This window comes from Nycticebus coucang, chromosome 15 (genome assembly GCF_027406575.1).
Source record: "Nycticebus coucang isolate mNycCou1 chromosome 15, mNycCou1.pri, whole genome shotgun sequence".
NCBI classification, from domain to species: Eukaryota; Metazoa; Chordata; class Mammalia; order Primates; family Lorisidae; genus Nycticebus; species Nycticebus coucang.
The window spans coordinates 86,995,158-87,009,947 of NC_069794.1; the positions used below are offsets into that span (position 1 = coordinate 86,995,158).

The 14,790-nt window shown below is 38.5% G+C and overlaps 1 protein-coding gene across 3 annotated transcripts in view; it reads left to right on the top strand.

The window, feature by feature from the left end:
* The window catches only part of NBEA (neurobeachin), a 754,735-nt gene that overhangs the window by 723,944 nt on the left and 16,001 nt on the right, over positions 1–14,790 (top strand). For 2 of the 3 annotated variants that reach the window (XM_053563535.1, XM_053563536.1), the window contains 5 exons: positions 3,808–3,897; positions 7,107–7,299; positions 9,094–9,165; positions 10,973–11,128; positions 11,851–12,021. In XM_053563535.1, coding sequence (XP_053419510.1) covers positions 3,808–3,897; positions 7,107–7,299; positions 9,094–9,165; positions 10,973–11,128; positions 11,851–12,021 — 682 coding nt within the window. Of the gene's footprint in view, positions 1–3,424; positions 3,488–3,807; positions 3,898–7,106; positions 7,300–9,093; positions 9,166–10,972; positions 11,129–11,850; positions 12,022–14,790 lie in introns of all 3 variants that reach the window. The other variant, XM_053563534.1, reaches the window with a different exon arrangement.

Below are 14,790 nucleotides of genomic sequence, written 5' to 3' on the forward strand. Positions count from 1 at the left end.
CACAAGTGTCTGATAAGGAGTGGTATGTCCTAGTTTAATTGGCAGCATTTTTCCTTTTTAATAGTACACCAAATAATGATACTTCTAAAAGTGAATGGATGACAGATTTGATGAAGTAAGTTAGCTTGACAGAATTATTATCAAAGCTGTGGTCTTTTGTATGGGTCGTGTAAGTGATAGGCGTAAAAGGGCAGCTGTGCAACAATGCTCATATAGTACTGGCAGATCTGCTAATTTTTGAGAAAAGCCAAAAAATCCAATTATTATATAAAACTTAATGACCTGTAAATGTTGACTCAAAGGGAAACTATGTCGGCTGGATCTCACCTGCGGCTGTCTGTGAGCTCTGTGACTGTTGTGTGTGATGTGTACCATAAATATTGAGAATGGGATTTTTACGTAGTAGATATTCAACAAACGTGTTTTATGAATAAACAAAGCTAGCATTAAACTCTCTGCCCATGCAGAACAGTATTTAGAGAAATAGAAATATGTACAATTTATAAATGCCATGTCTGATAATATAGAAAGAATCCATGGCATAATTAGCTCTAAGTAGGGTCTTTTGATTTGATATATTTGGAAATTATTAATGGAAAATTTCTGTGTGGCAGAAAATCCTTGTATACTGTTCCCTGCTTCATCTTCAGACCTCAGATCACATATTTTTCTGGAAGTCCCTTTCCCGAGAGTCCGACTGCCCTTCCCTCCCATCGTGGCCCAGCTGCCGTGGCTGTGTGGGCCCGTCCCCATCGCCAGCCTTCTTCCTACCGTGTGTACTGACATCCTCATCTTCTTTATTTGGAGGGCTATAAACTTCCTAAGGGCACAGAGTACACATTCAACCAATTATTATTTTGGTGGTGCTGAATTGTAAAAGTAACGTTTTCTCCAGTATCGTACTTTGCATTTTCTAGACTAACTTTGGTTTTGCGCCAATATCCCACCAGTGCCACACTTCTGTATTCAACAAATATTTTTGGAGCCTCTGTTAGGACTAAGTCATAGTTGTGACCTGCAGAAGTACAAAGTCTGAGCAGACAATCATGTATGAATAATTGTGTGTTAAATTCCACAATAAAGGGAGAAAATGTGCTGTCAGAATATTCCGGGCATTCATTATGATTTAGAGAGTCTGGGAAGGGAAGGACTTAGATCCCTGCCCAAGGTTAGCATTGAGGGAGGATTTTCTCCTACATAGGGGGGTAGCTCTCAGAACAACTACTTCATTGTAATGGTTCATGGGCTGCAAAATGGGCTCTGCATCACACTGGGCAAATCTCCCACACAGGCACCTATGTGCTTGGCAGGAAAGTCACTGATGACTCCCTAAAAGTGGGGGAGGAAGAAAATATTATGTGGGAGCCAGGTGCAGAGGACTAGTAAGTGCTCACTTCCCATTCATATGTTTTAGTAATGACAAGAAATAGATCTTAAAGAAGACAGCATGCTTTTTCAAGATGGGAAAGATCTGTTCACTTTTAAATCCGAGAGTAAAGACTTACTGGAAGGCCGATTATGAGATAGCTAAGGGATAAATATTGGAATAAGATCCTTTGTGTCATGAAGTCATCTGAAGTAGATCACAGGGAGAGGGTTTGGTCTCAAATAACTTAAATGTAGGGAATTGAATGTGAAATTTACTAGGTGTAGAATATAAGTGTCTTAACACAATATCTAAGAAAATGCCGTGAAGGCTGTGTTAACTAGTTTGATAAAAATATTTCAAATTGTATATAAAACCAGCACATTGTACCCCATAATTGCATTAATGTACACAGTTATGATTTAATAAAAAAAAAATGTAGGGAATTGGAAAAGTGATATTAATCACACCTTAATCTTTATGCTCGTACCATTGGGGAACCATTTTAAATAAAATACTCTGCCTCAGCCCAAAAAGGATCAGAGGCAGGATCCACTGAAGAAAACTGTACAGAAGATTTCTGGAAATTATATCACTTTCTTCACATTTTCTAGTATGATTTTAATATTTCCTTTTCAGAAACAAAATTAGAGTCAAGCAAAGCATGTTTGCTGGTTCATTCCTTCAGTAAACATGTAAAGGTTACCCACTAATGCAAGGCACAGGTCTGGAGATTAAAATGTGCTGAATTTTACCCCCAGCTTCTCACTCCCACTCAAGTCTGTTTTCTGAAGGAATAAAAACACAAGCAATAGCATCCATTGTTAGAGAGACTTTAGCTGTTCCTGATACAGGAAGCTAGGTGTGGGACATTTGCTAACCAGGGCAACTTTAACAATCAGATTACCACCTTTTATTCCAAATAATTCTCAAGAGTTTATTGTTAATAACATGAGCTTAACCAGAAATGGTCTCTTCCCCCTTTTATAGTCATAAATCTTGCATTGGGGAGATGAAGTATGATGATATCCATGTGAATACAATTTAGGTAAATAGTCACACTTGGCATATGAGTGGACACCATGCAAATAAATGTATACATTAGAATTGGACAGCACTGAAAGAGATTTAATAATTCATCCCATTGCCTTTGCAAATAAAAGAACCAAAGCTGCATTTATGCAATTGCTAAAATATGGCAGATCATGATGCGTTCATGTTTAATATTGCTAATAAATTTGAAAGTTCACATTTTTATTGATGAACATTTTCTTGAAATGCAGTCTAGGAAGACAGACTGTTAAATTTAAGTACTTTATAAATGAGGATTGTAGATAGTGCTGTGAGTAGTGGCAGTGCTCTGTCCAGAACCATCTACTGACTTAGCTGTACTCCTTCAAGCACTGACTATCACATTTCACTTTTATGTGCAACCAAATTGCACACAATTTTAGGGGAAAAAATTATCATAGTAACAGAGTAATGATCATAGTAAATATTGTGTTTCTCCTTGTTGACTTAAATTACATACTTGCAATATTTCAGAAAACTATTTCTGTTAGTCCAGCTTTATATATTAAAATATTTTGCATGTAGAATTTATATATGAAAAATACTTAAGTCTCTTATAAGATTTTCTCTTTGACACACACAAAAAAGGTGTATTGCACAGTTCAGTTTGAGGTCTAAAATTATTTTTATTCACTGGAAACTATAAAATCTCATTAATATTTCCATATGTGTATGCATTAATGAAATCACGTATAGCCCAGAATACCTACATAATTTTTTCCTTTTTGAGTGAATTCTTCCCAAATTTCCAGAGGAAAAGTCAATAGAAATGGATTTATACCTTATAACCAGTACTCCAAAAGCCATCTCAAAAACAGCTAGCAAGCTCAAATATGGTAACAAAATTTTTATCATATTTAATTATTACACAAAAGTCTTAATATTCTTTCTACTGATTGTCCTCTGAATTGATTGGAGCATGCACTTTTCTGAGTTTTATTGTGTGTCATTGGTGGACTTTCTGTCTCATTCTTTTTTCCCATTAAGATTCCAGAAGCTTATTTCATTAGAGATCCCCATACGTTCCTTCTTACAAAGGACTTTATTAAGGTATACGTGTTATTTTTAGTATTAAAAGTGTTCTTTGATTTAAGCTGCATGCATGTATCCATAGGTTAGCATTTTCACATTTAACCCCAGCTTCTGGAAGTAAGAATAGTGACTTGGTTAACTGAAGCATGTTTGGAAGGAGAAGCAAAGCTTGTCTACAAAATACTAACCCTTGGATGACTCTGCACCCTGAGAAAAGAGCACCGGTGAATTCTCTGGACTTTGCTTCATGGCTGACTGGGATACACTTGCACTGTCAGCGTGTGCTGCCTCTGCCTTTGATGTACATTGATCCTGACAGTCACCCTCTCTCCCTGCAGGCCATGGAGGCACAGATACAGAATTTTGGACAGACGCCATCTCAGTTGCTTATTGAGCCACATCCGCCTCGGAGTTCTGCCATGCACCTGGTAAGACAAACCAGCGTGTTGAGATTTTTTTTTCTTTCCTTTGTACCTAGGTAGAGAGCAATAAAATAGTGATTTCAGCAGCATATTTTTTAAAGGCTTCTCGATATATTGGTTAACTGTTTATCCTAAGTATATACTAATACCCCAGAGAGAAACAGAGAAGGGAGTATAATTCTTACCTATAAGTCCTGCTTAGGTAGCCCAATTTTGGATTCATAACCTAGCCATCTTCTGAAGGTGTGCCTCAGCAGAAGCTTGTTCACGCACACACAGACATAAAGACTCATGCTGGCACCAACAATTCAATGTGGTTTGTAATTTACAGTGAAAAATATAAGTACAATACAGTATTGCCAAATGTGGGGGTCAGGTAGGGTTGAGGAGTAGTTCATTTTAAGAAAAAGGAAGAAATATTAACAGTAATTTATGGTTGCTGCAGAGAGACTGTTGAACCGAGCGTTTGCCCCCGAGGCAGACTTGGGCCACACTCCATCTCTGCACTAGCCAGTAAGTGACTTGAGCAAGCTACTTAACCTCTCTGGGTTTGGATTTCAGCATCTGTAACTTATGGGTAAAAATAATGCCTACTGCTGAGGATTTAATGACTCAGTACTGCATACCACCTAGACCAGGACTATCCTACAACAGGTCTTAATAAATGCTGACATAATTATTAGCCACTGTGTCAAAACCTTTTATTCCCATTTGGAAAGGGAAAAAGTTATATTCTTTTCATTTTAATCTGAATTTTAGAAGTCCATTTTCATAACAAAACAGCCCCTTTCCAGTTGATTGGCAAATAGTAGACATTTTCCTCTGTATCTAATTTAAAGAAAGTAAAAAAGTTTTCTGAGAAGCTGTTAGGTTAGACAGTTAGTTAGACACGAGCAGGGTAGATGCTGGATGTGGTTAGGTTATTTTGGGCTGGCTTGGGTCAGGCTGGCCTGAGTTGTTATGGGAACAGGGCTAATTGAGATCTCACAGGTGCACAACCATACTGATGGGTTGTTTTGGGGAGCTGGTGGTTTGGAGGGACTGATTAATGTCTTAGGGACTTTCTGACACGGACAAACAGATGGGTTGTTTTAGGAACAGCCCAGTTGGGACCCTAAGGAGGGGGCTCCCAAGAAAGAACAGATAACGTATCAAGGGCATCTCCAAGGACTGGCCAGTCAGAAAGAGGCAAGAAACCACAAAGTAGAAACATTGTCAAGGCCTAGCTAGAGGGTCTTTGGAGCGCTCACACGGTGGAGGTAACAGTGTCCCTAACTGAGCTACCCTCAGTAACATAGTAGAAATCATGCCTACCAGCGCCCTGACAGGTTACAAAGACCATGACCACCAGCCCCCAGAAATGACCTTACAGAATAGAAAAGAAGAGAGTTCCCAGTTCCAGGAATTCTCCACCCTTTTCCAAGAAAAACCATGAATATTCCACCCCCCCAACTTAACATAAAATTAGGGAGTCAGCATAAAAACAGAAATCTTGTCAAACTCAGTGTCTCCTGTACTTGCAGGGGCCGACCCATTCTTTCTTTGGAAGGTACTACGCTTTAATCTCTAGTAAAACTCGGGCACTCCGCCTGCTTGCTCTGCTCACTCATTCTGTCCACTCAGTACCAGGAACCAGACCTGACAACTGGTTACTCAACACCTCATGAAACTGCCTTACAATTTATTTTTAAAACTTTGATTTTCTCCACCAATTTTTACTGAAGTAAAAAATACTTGATGGTTAAAACTTGTTTACAAAAGGAATCAGGTTGTCTAGGTTGTTATCAGCGCAACAAGTATAATGTTGGCATAAAGAAATCTGGAATGTGCTCCATATTTTCTGTATCAACAAATTTATAAGCTGTTATTTTGTGATGGAAGCACTGTTCACACCTTTCACTTATTCTGTCAGTTATTTAACAGATTTTTATAGAGACCCTCTTATGTGTCAGAGATGAGGCTGAGTGTTGGAGGTGAGAGACAAGACATCTTCTAAACCTTCAAAGAATCACATAAATAAATCTGTTTGTTTTTAAACATTTTTTTTTCTTTCTACAATAGCTCAAGCCAAACAGTTTCAGTGCCTTTGATTAGTCACTAATGAACTCTTCTGACTGCAGCTTGTCCAGAAGTGTGGCAAAATAGAAAGGTTTGCCCAACTTCAGTTGTTCCCATGGAAGCCTCAGCCACAGTATAGCCAGGAGAGGTGGCTTTGGAGCCTCAAGGTTTGGGATGAAGCATTTTTAATAAACTGTCTGGGAGAATATCTCTAACACTTAATTTTATGACATGGCTTGGCAGGAGAATTTTATTCTCATGTTAGTATTCTCTGTTTAATAACAATAATAATATTTATCCTGGAGAAATGCCCAGTCAAAATTCCTTACTTTCCTAGAGCAAACTGTTAAGAGACTAAATTGGCAAGGAACTGTTTATAGAGAAAATCTAAATTCATGAAGCAGAGAATTCATATTAATAGCAAACAATTACAAAATATATATGAAACCTAAATAATGATTATTTCCAGCATCTCCATTATGTGTGTTTTTATGTACTTACAATATCTACATGATTTTCTATCAAGTCATATGTTAGACGCTTGAAAAACAAAAGTTAAAGAAAAAAGGAAGAAAGATGTTAGCCATCAATAAGCTCACAGTCTAGAGGGGAGAAAGGAGCCCTCAGCCAGGAAGGCAGTGCCAGAGCGGAAACCTGGGCAAGGCAGTGGCAGGGGAGCGCTGGGGCTGCTTTATGAAGGCTGATGTATTTTAGTTATGTAGACTGTAGTGATGACCCCAAATCAACTAGATAGAATTGAAAGTATTAGTCCATCTACTTTGTATTTCATGTAAACAAAGGCAGTAACTGATTTGAGTAATTTTCCACCAAACTGATTTTCTTAACTGCATTGGATAATTCTGTTGCATCATGTAGACTTATCTAAGAGCTGATGTTGCCTTGTACTCTGAAGATATTTTAGTTGAAGCTGGTTGTTGATGATTGTGAGTCCCTACATCTGTGACTTGACAGAGTCCTTACCCTCTGCTCCCTGGGCCCTCCTCAAGGCTGGGCTACTAGAGCTGGGGCAGACGGGTGGAGAAGTTTTGGCTGCTTTGACCCCGCGTGTGTCTGCTTGTCCTCACTGTCCCTCCACGTTTCACTAACTGTGTTGTTCCTTTTGTTTTCCTCTGCTCTCTTCCCTTTCTATTCAACAGTGTTTCCTTCCACAGAGTCCTCTCATGTTTAAAGATCAGATGCAACAGGATGTGATAATGGTGCTGAAGTTTCCTTCAAATTCCCCCGTAACCCACGTGGCGGCCAACACCCTGCCCCACCTGACTATCCCCGCAGTGGTGACGGTGACCTGCAGCCGACTGTTTGCAGTGAATAGATGGCACAACACAGTAGGTGCGTGTGCCTAAGCAAGTCGTTTCCTAAAGATTGCTTAAAAGCTACAGTTAAGGTAGGAAGAGTGTGCTGGGGGTTAGCTCCTGTGCTACGTCATCTGTAGAAAATAGAGTAAATCAATGACTGTGAAAATGAGCTAAATGGTCTGCTCTATCTTATTCACTACTGCCGTGTGCTAATGTCATTAAGGCCTCACAGAGTGCTTGGCTTGTAGTTATCTGCTCAATAATTATTTGATGCACTGAAGCAGTTCTACAGAATAATTCCGGTCCTCCCCTCCTAATCTCCCACTGTCCCCCCCACACACACACAAAAATACCCAACATTTATCTCATATTACACAAAAATGAATTTAAATCTGAAGTTTCTGGATGATGGCTTCAAATACTCTTTCTTCCATATCAGTAATTTATTTAGCAAATATTTAAATGTCTAGTATGTTTCAAATGGTCCTAAGGACTGGGAAAACAAAGCAATGAACAAGACAGGGACCATCTCTGTTATTGAAGAGCTTTGAGTCTGTGAGCAAAGACAAAAATCTAAATTGTTCGGTGATTTCACATGTGTTTTCTCCAAACTCAGTACTGAAAGTTCCAGACAGTTCTCTTGAAGCGATATAATGCTGTCACAAAAATTTAGACATATGTGGCATTAATACTTACTTAACCAGGGCAGAGGTAGATGTAGCCAAATGATTTAGTTGGGCCAGCTTGCCAGTTAAGATCTTCCTAGAAGTCCCAGGACTCCCACTGTCTCCAGAAACGAATAGGTGGGCCACGCTGACATCGCCTGGATATTTCTATTCTACTAACCTCTGCATTGCTCTGAAAAATACAGTGGTTTGCACAGGAGCTTTCTCTCTTAAGAGTTTCTAGGTGCACCTGTGTTATGGTCAGTGGAGATTCCAACGTGAGGCAGCACAACTTCCGTTTGATGAGAAATATGAAGCAAACACACATCTTAAGGAAAAATTATGATTTCATCATTCACAGGAGTCTTAGTCTGTAGAAATGTTTTGCATTGAGAAAAGAACTGTGAAGAATAAAATTGTTCCAAAGTATTATATGTTATATAATCACCTATGAAAAATTATGACTAATGAACTCAATCCAGCCCTAAAAATTAATCCCTGAAAGTAGCTTTTAGTGCATTTGAGATTTTAGGTGTGGCCCAATTTTGTACCTTCAGTTTACTTGGCATGTACTGACAGCAGGCCCCCAGAGTGGGAGCCCCAGCTTCCTCTGCCCTGCCCCCAAGCCTGGGCTCACACCGACCTCTGCCAAGAGCACAGCCTTTTTCTTTGATTTCAGGCTCATTCATTGCTCACTGACCTTAGCTTTCTGATGGGTTCAAGAAATGTTATGATTTTCTCTTTTATCCACCTTCTTCTATCAGTATCATCAGGATAGAAACAAGAGTCTTTCCAACTTTCTACATCATAAAAAGGAGACGGAAGGCCCCCTTGAGATGATTTTTTAAGGATCTCTGCAGACATAATATGACTGAATCACTCTTAAACGAATTCGCCAAATAATTTTTAAGCAAACATACCTTTTATACAATCTTCATAAAATACTGGGTCATTAATGTGCGCATCATGAGGGTGTATAGCCTGCACCTGGGGTGAGGGTTCCTCTACAGATGGAACGTTACCCTGGAAGTAAGAACAATGTCATCTAAAAATTATACCCGCATATTAATTTGATTATAAATTTAATGACAAAAAAACACTGATGATTGGGAAATTCCTTCTTTCTAAGAATTTTATGCTGTTTCTCCTTTTTAAATCTTTAGGCCTCAGAGGAGCTCCAGGATACTCCTTGGATCAAGCCCATCATCTTCCTATTGAAATGGATCCATTAATTGGTATATTATCAAACAAAAAGAAATTTTCATGGATACTGATGGTCCATAGAGTCTTACGTGATTATTTTTCACAAATATAGTTGATTATTTATTCTGGCACAAAATTAATGTATAAATAATATAAAATTATCATCACGGAGCTATGCACATCATAATATGCCACCTAAGAACTTTCTGTATTAAAGCAATTATTCGTGGCATTTTCTTGATATTTTAGGAGGGCATTTAAGTTAACTCTCTTATTTTTAGCCTGAAATATTTTTTTACTAACTCTATACTATTTAAATATAAGTAGTAAAAGAGATTATTAAAGGAAACTAATAGCAAGAACGTCTTCTCTGAAAGTCAGTATTCAACAGGCATAAAGCTGTTTTGAAGTACAGATCTTGGCATGATTTGTAAACCCATGAGCTATAACTCCTTACAGTAGATCTTAAAAATATTTTTAAATAATAATGTACATACTTATTAGCTATATGGTCCAGAACAAGTTTCTTAATCTTTCTAAGCCTCTCAGTTTCATACTTGTGAGATGATTTATGATAATGTTTGTTCCATCTATCTTATGGGATTATTTTGAAAATTAAATAGAATTAAAACTGCCATGAAAAATTATTAAGCTATGTACAAGCTATCATGTTTTAATCTTAGATTAATTAATTTACTCTTCATCTTAAACCCAGAAAGGAGACAAGATACAGCTATTTCAGTTAGTTACTTGTCTCCCTGTACAAAAGGGGATTTTTGTGTCTTTAGGAGGATATAGGCTTTGGACTAGGAATACTTCTAGAGTCCAGTCCAGGTATTCCTCTGTTCCACAGACATTGGCAATGAGATATACAACTAATGAGTAGCCATGGAAAAACTAATAGCTCTATTGGAATTAATCAAAGACAAAATGTTATAGTTTTCAAGTGACTCAGTACCTTTGTTTTTTTTTTTTTTTTCCTTATTCTTTTTTGGTATATATTTTTTTGTCGCTTACATTCCCTAGTAATTATGTTCATAGTGTTAGTAGTTGCCACACTGGCAGCACTTAGATTTAATTTGCATCACAGAGTGGTGAAGGTGACCTTCATCTGCATGTTCTGTTTAAGGTTCAGCCCCGGGGTTTAGCCTGAAAGGATGGTGTGGTGCAAGGACAGGGCACTGGGGAAATCAGATTCCGTCCCAGTCCTGGGCACTGATCCTTTGCCTGTCTCTCTCCTCCCTTGTCCTTCTCCCATCTTTTTTGTTCCTCTCTTCCCCAGCCAGCCCATTCTGGAAAGGCCTGTGTTTGTTGACAATCAGGTCTTTACAGCTGCTGACCTGAAGTTCCCTGTAGGGCTGCCCACATAGCAATGTCCCTGGCTCAAAATCTCTACCCTCCTCTTTTCATATAAAGTGGCAGATACCATCAGAAAATGACACATCAGAGCATATTTTTTTGTCCTTACATAACATACTTCATATGATATTTATTTCTCACTTTCTTCTTATGAACTAGTGAACTTTTTCATTGTGAAATCCATAGAATTAAATGTATCTAAATATTTTTGTGTATGTTTTAAATTCACCATCTTGAATTCGTTACATTGTTTTTATTTATTGAGGAGGAAGAACTTAAATTTCTGGTATAATTTTTAAATATGCAATACAGTTTATAAATTATCACTGCTACTAAGGAAATTTATATTCCTCAAGGGAAAATGTTAAAATCTTAATAATCTTGCAGCATTAAAATTCTATTTCTAGATAAAGCATAAAAGTATTCCTTTCCTTCTGTACATGCTCAGTGAAACTCGTGGTTTTTTCTATTTGTTTTTAGCCAATAATTCTGGTGTGAACAAGCGGCAGATCACAGACCTTGTTGACCAGAGCATACAGATCAATGCTCATTGTTTTGTGGTCACAGCAGATAATCGATATATTCTCATCTGTGGATTCTGGGATAAGAGCTTCAGAGTTTATTCCACAGAAACAGGTAATCATAACTATAAAATATCTCGTTCTCTTCAAAATGACCGTCGTTACAACCAAAGCTGACTGTAGAGTCGTGCTTATGAGGGTAGGCATGTTCCTCATTTGTCAGCTTAAGTGGTCAAGATCCAAATTAATGTTCACGTTGTACACTAAACAACTAATTATAACTTCATCCATTCTGAACTTCAGCATGATCCCCAAGTTCATCGGTCAGATGCAGCCATTATTCCCTGCCCTAAATCCACATCCAGTAAAAGGCCTTCACCCTCTCCATAGTCTGACCCAAATCCTGAAAAGAAAAATCATGATTATATTATTTCATAAGTCCTTTCCTTAGAAATCCCAGTGACTTTCATGTATCAATTTCATGAGCAATTCAAAAAAGCGCCTGTAGTTAGATTTGAATTACGTTATAAATCTGAGTCTAGAGCGGTGGTTCTCAACCTTCCTAATGCCATGACCCTTTAATACAGTTCCTCATGTTGTGGTGACCCCCACACATGAAGAGCAGTGTCTCGGTTCTTAGGTGACCCCTGTGAAAGGGGAAAGGGTCATTTGACCTCCAAAGGGGTCGCAACCCACAGGTTGAGAACTGCTGGTCTAGAGATTGACTTTTCATAAATCCAGTAACGTAATTTTTTTTTTTTTACATCTGGTGAAATAAACATATGTTTGTTACCATTGGAAGATTAATGAAATAAACCCGTCATTTCTTTGTTGCAGGGAAATTAACTCAGATTGTGTTTGGCCACTGGGATGTGGTCACGTGCCTAGCCAGGTCCGAGTCGTACATTGGTGGGGACTGCTACATCGTGTCTGGATCTCGAGACGCCACCCTGCTGCTCTGGTACTGGAGTGGGCGACACCACATCATAGGGGACAACCCCAATAGCAGTGAGTACATCAGACTCTAAAGTCACCTCAATATGCTTTGCCTTTTTGATTTTCCTAATAATTTTTCTGAGGTGGTAAGGATTTTAAAATAAGAAAGCTTAAGTGGCAAAAATTGTGATTGGAATTTACCTATATTTGAAGTGTAAAAATGATCAACTGCTGTCACCTTCATCCTGGAGAGACTTCCACATCCCTTCCACACCCTGGAGGTGACCCCAGCTATCACCTCCAATCTCCAAAGGGCCCCATCCTTCAGAAATTTTCTTCTATGTCACTGGTCCATTAAACCTCATAGGAGTGATTTCTCTTAGTTGAACATAGTCTTTCCCTTGTCTCATTTTCCATAAGACTTTATTTATGCCTTGGTCAGGGCATTTTACTACCTCATAGCATAGTAGATTTCTCTGTTTATTCATTTAACAAATAGCAATTGATTACCCTGTTCAGATTAGGCACTGGAGATGCAAAGACTGAGTAAGAACGTTTCCTTGCTTGGGATGACTGCAAGTGTTTTTATTCCATAGTAATAATCCCTTGTAAATCCTTCAGGAGAAAGTGGTGGGGGGTTATCTCCAGAGTAAAATAATTTCAGAAAATAGCACATATACTTGAACTCTGTAAGCTCTGAAAGTCTTACACCAATAAATCTGTTGACATCTGTTTACCCCACAGTCCCTGAAACTTCTTTTTCCATGGAATCTTTTGTTCATATAAGAGCATGGGTAGCTGTGCTGAGGAAACAGGACGTAGATCAGGAGTGTCTCCCTTTACATCTTAAGTCTGGTTCTTGGCATAGTGACACACACACTAGGTTTCTAATAAATACTGTTCTGTGACTGAAGAGCTGAGTGAGAAGTTGATTGCATGTTTCCTATAAGATAGAGAATGGGTTTTGTGAAGTGTTGGTAGTGACAAATACCTAAACCAGTGTTATTCACATTGTAATTCACACATCAGCCACAGCTTGAGAAGCACTCTCTAAATAAACAGAAATGTGTTTGGGGAATATTGATGACACAGCAGAGATAAGAATTTCCCAGGAACCTTGTGCATTTGCAACTTAAATATTGTAAAGATAGATAAGAAATTTTTAAGATACTATTTTTGGGGTTTTTTTGTTTGTTTGGCTTTTTTTTTTTTTTTAAGAGACAGTGTCTTGCTCTGCTGCCCGGGCTAGAGTGCAGAGCCATCATCATAACTCCCTGCAACCTTGAACTCCTGGGCTCAAGTGATCCTTCTGCCTCAGTCTCCCAAAATGCTGGGATTACAGGCATGAACCCGGCAGCTGACAAGGTGATGACAAGGTGCTGTGTCTGACTGCCTGTTGGAGGCTGCCACTGGGGTCAGTGCCAAGCTGCAAGGTAGCTGGGGGAGAAAGTGAAATAAACATCAGCCTCTCGAGTCGCAGTCCCCACACCCCAACTCTTACACATTTTTATTGAAATACTGCAAAAAAAAAAATGCAGTTGATGAGTGGTGGTAAAGGCACAGGAGAGAACATAGAAATATGTGTATTTAAGAAGGTAGTTGAAGACTGGACTAGTCTCCAAATGCTATGTGAAATTTTATTCTCATTATCTTAGCTAGAGAATAACAGCAGATAAAGAAACTAGAACTGTGTTGTGAAGTAATATATGTCTCTTAGCATAGATACTGAACAAGAGAGTCTATACTGAAAGGGGGGCCCGCGACCGGCAAAGATCTCACAGACCACCGAGGCTTGTACGAAAGGTTTTTATTGGCGAGTGAGGGATGCTGCAGAGCAGCACCAAGGAGGAGAGAAAAAGGTGGGGGAGAGAAAAGAGAGAGAGAGAGGAAAGGGAGAGGGGGAGAGAGGAGAGACGGAGAGAGACTGGAAGAGAGGGGAGAGGAGAGGAGGGGAGAGAGAGAGCAGGCGTGCGAGGAAGTTCCATAGGTTCAGTTAGGGGAAGTCTTAGAATGGTGATGGGAGGGTAGAATAGCCAATAAGGAGTTACTGTTCTGGCCGGAAGAGGTTATTAGGGGCAGGCCATAAGTCGGGAGGGGCTTTCTCTGGGGCAGTTACCTAACACTATGCTACACACGTAAGTCTCTGCTCTAATTTATGAGCAAGACATGATATTGATTTGAGGGGAAAAAATACTCAGTGTTGCTTGATTTCCTAGCAGTTCAAATAGCTAGCTACTTTATTAATGAATATCATACTATCTTGCTGTTAATACTAGTAAGTTAACTTCCAGATTGACTCTTTTTAAAACCATGTCCTTCAAAACCTTTAACAGAATCCTCACACGTCTGTGTATGCGTGCGTATACAGACATTTGCCCGCCCACCAATGGCTTTGTTGTTCTCAAGCATAGTACATTATCACATTTTTTTTTCTAAAGGTATTTTCACAAATTTTCAAGTTTTCTTTACTTGCATAATAGGGTAGCATTTCATTAAAAAGTTTAATTAAACAGTCTGCCTTTGTAGTATCTTACACAAAAATAAGAAGTTATTAGATAAAAATTAGAAGTTATTAGATGGGAAAAAAGTAAAAGAAACACAATGGAGCTTTAAATCTAATTAATTACCATCTTCAAAATGAAATTCAGAAATAATACAAGTGTTATTTCCAAAAAGAAAGATTTATTTCTTAAAAGCTGGCATCTGGTAACAGAGATAAGATGTCTTATAGAACATACTGCTATGATGTAAAGAATTTACAAGAATAATTTTAAGTTATAGTAATTATCTGAGGATGATTTTGTAAACCACAAGATTGTTAATTATTGATTATAGCTGTGA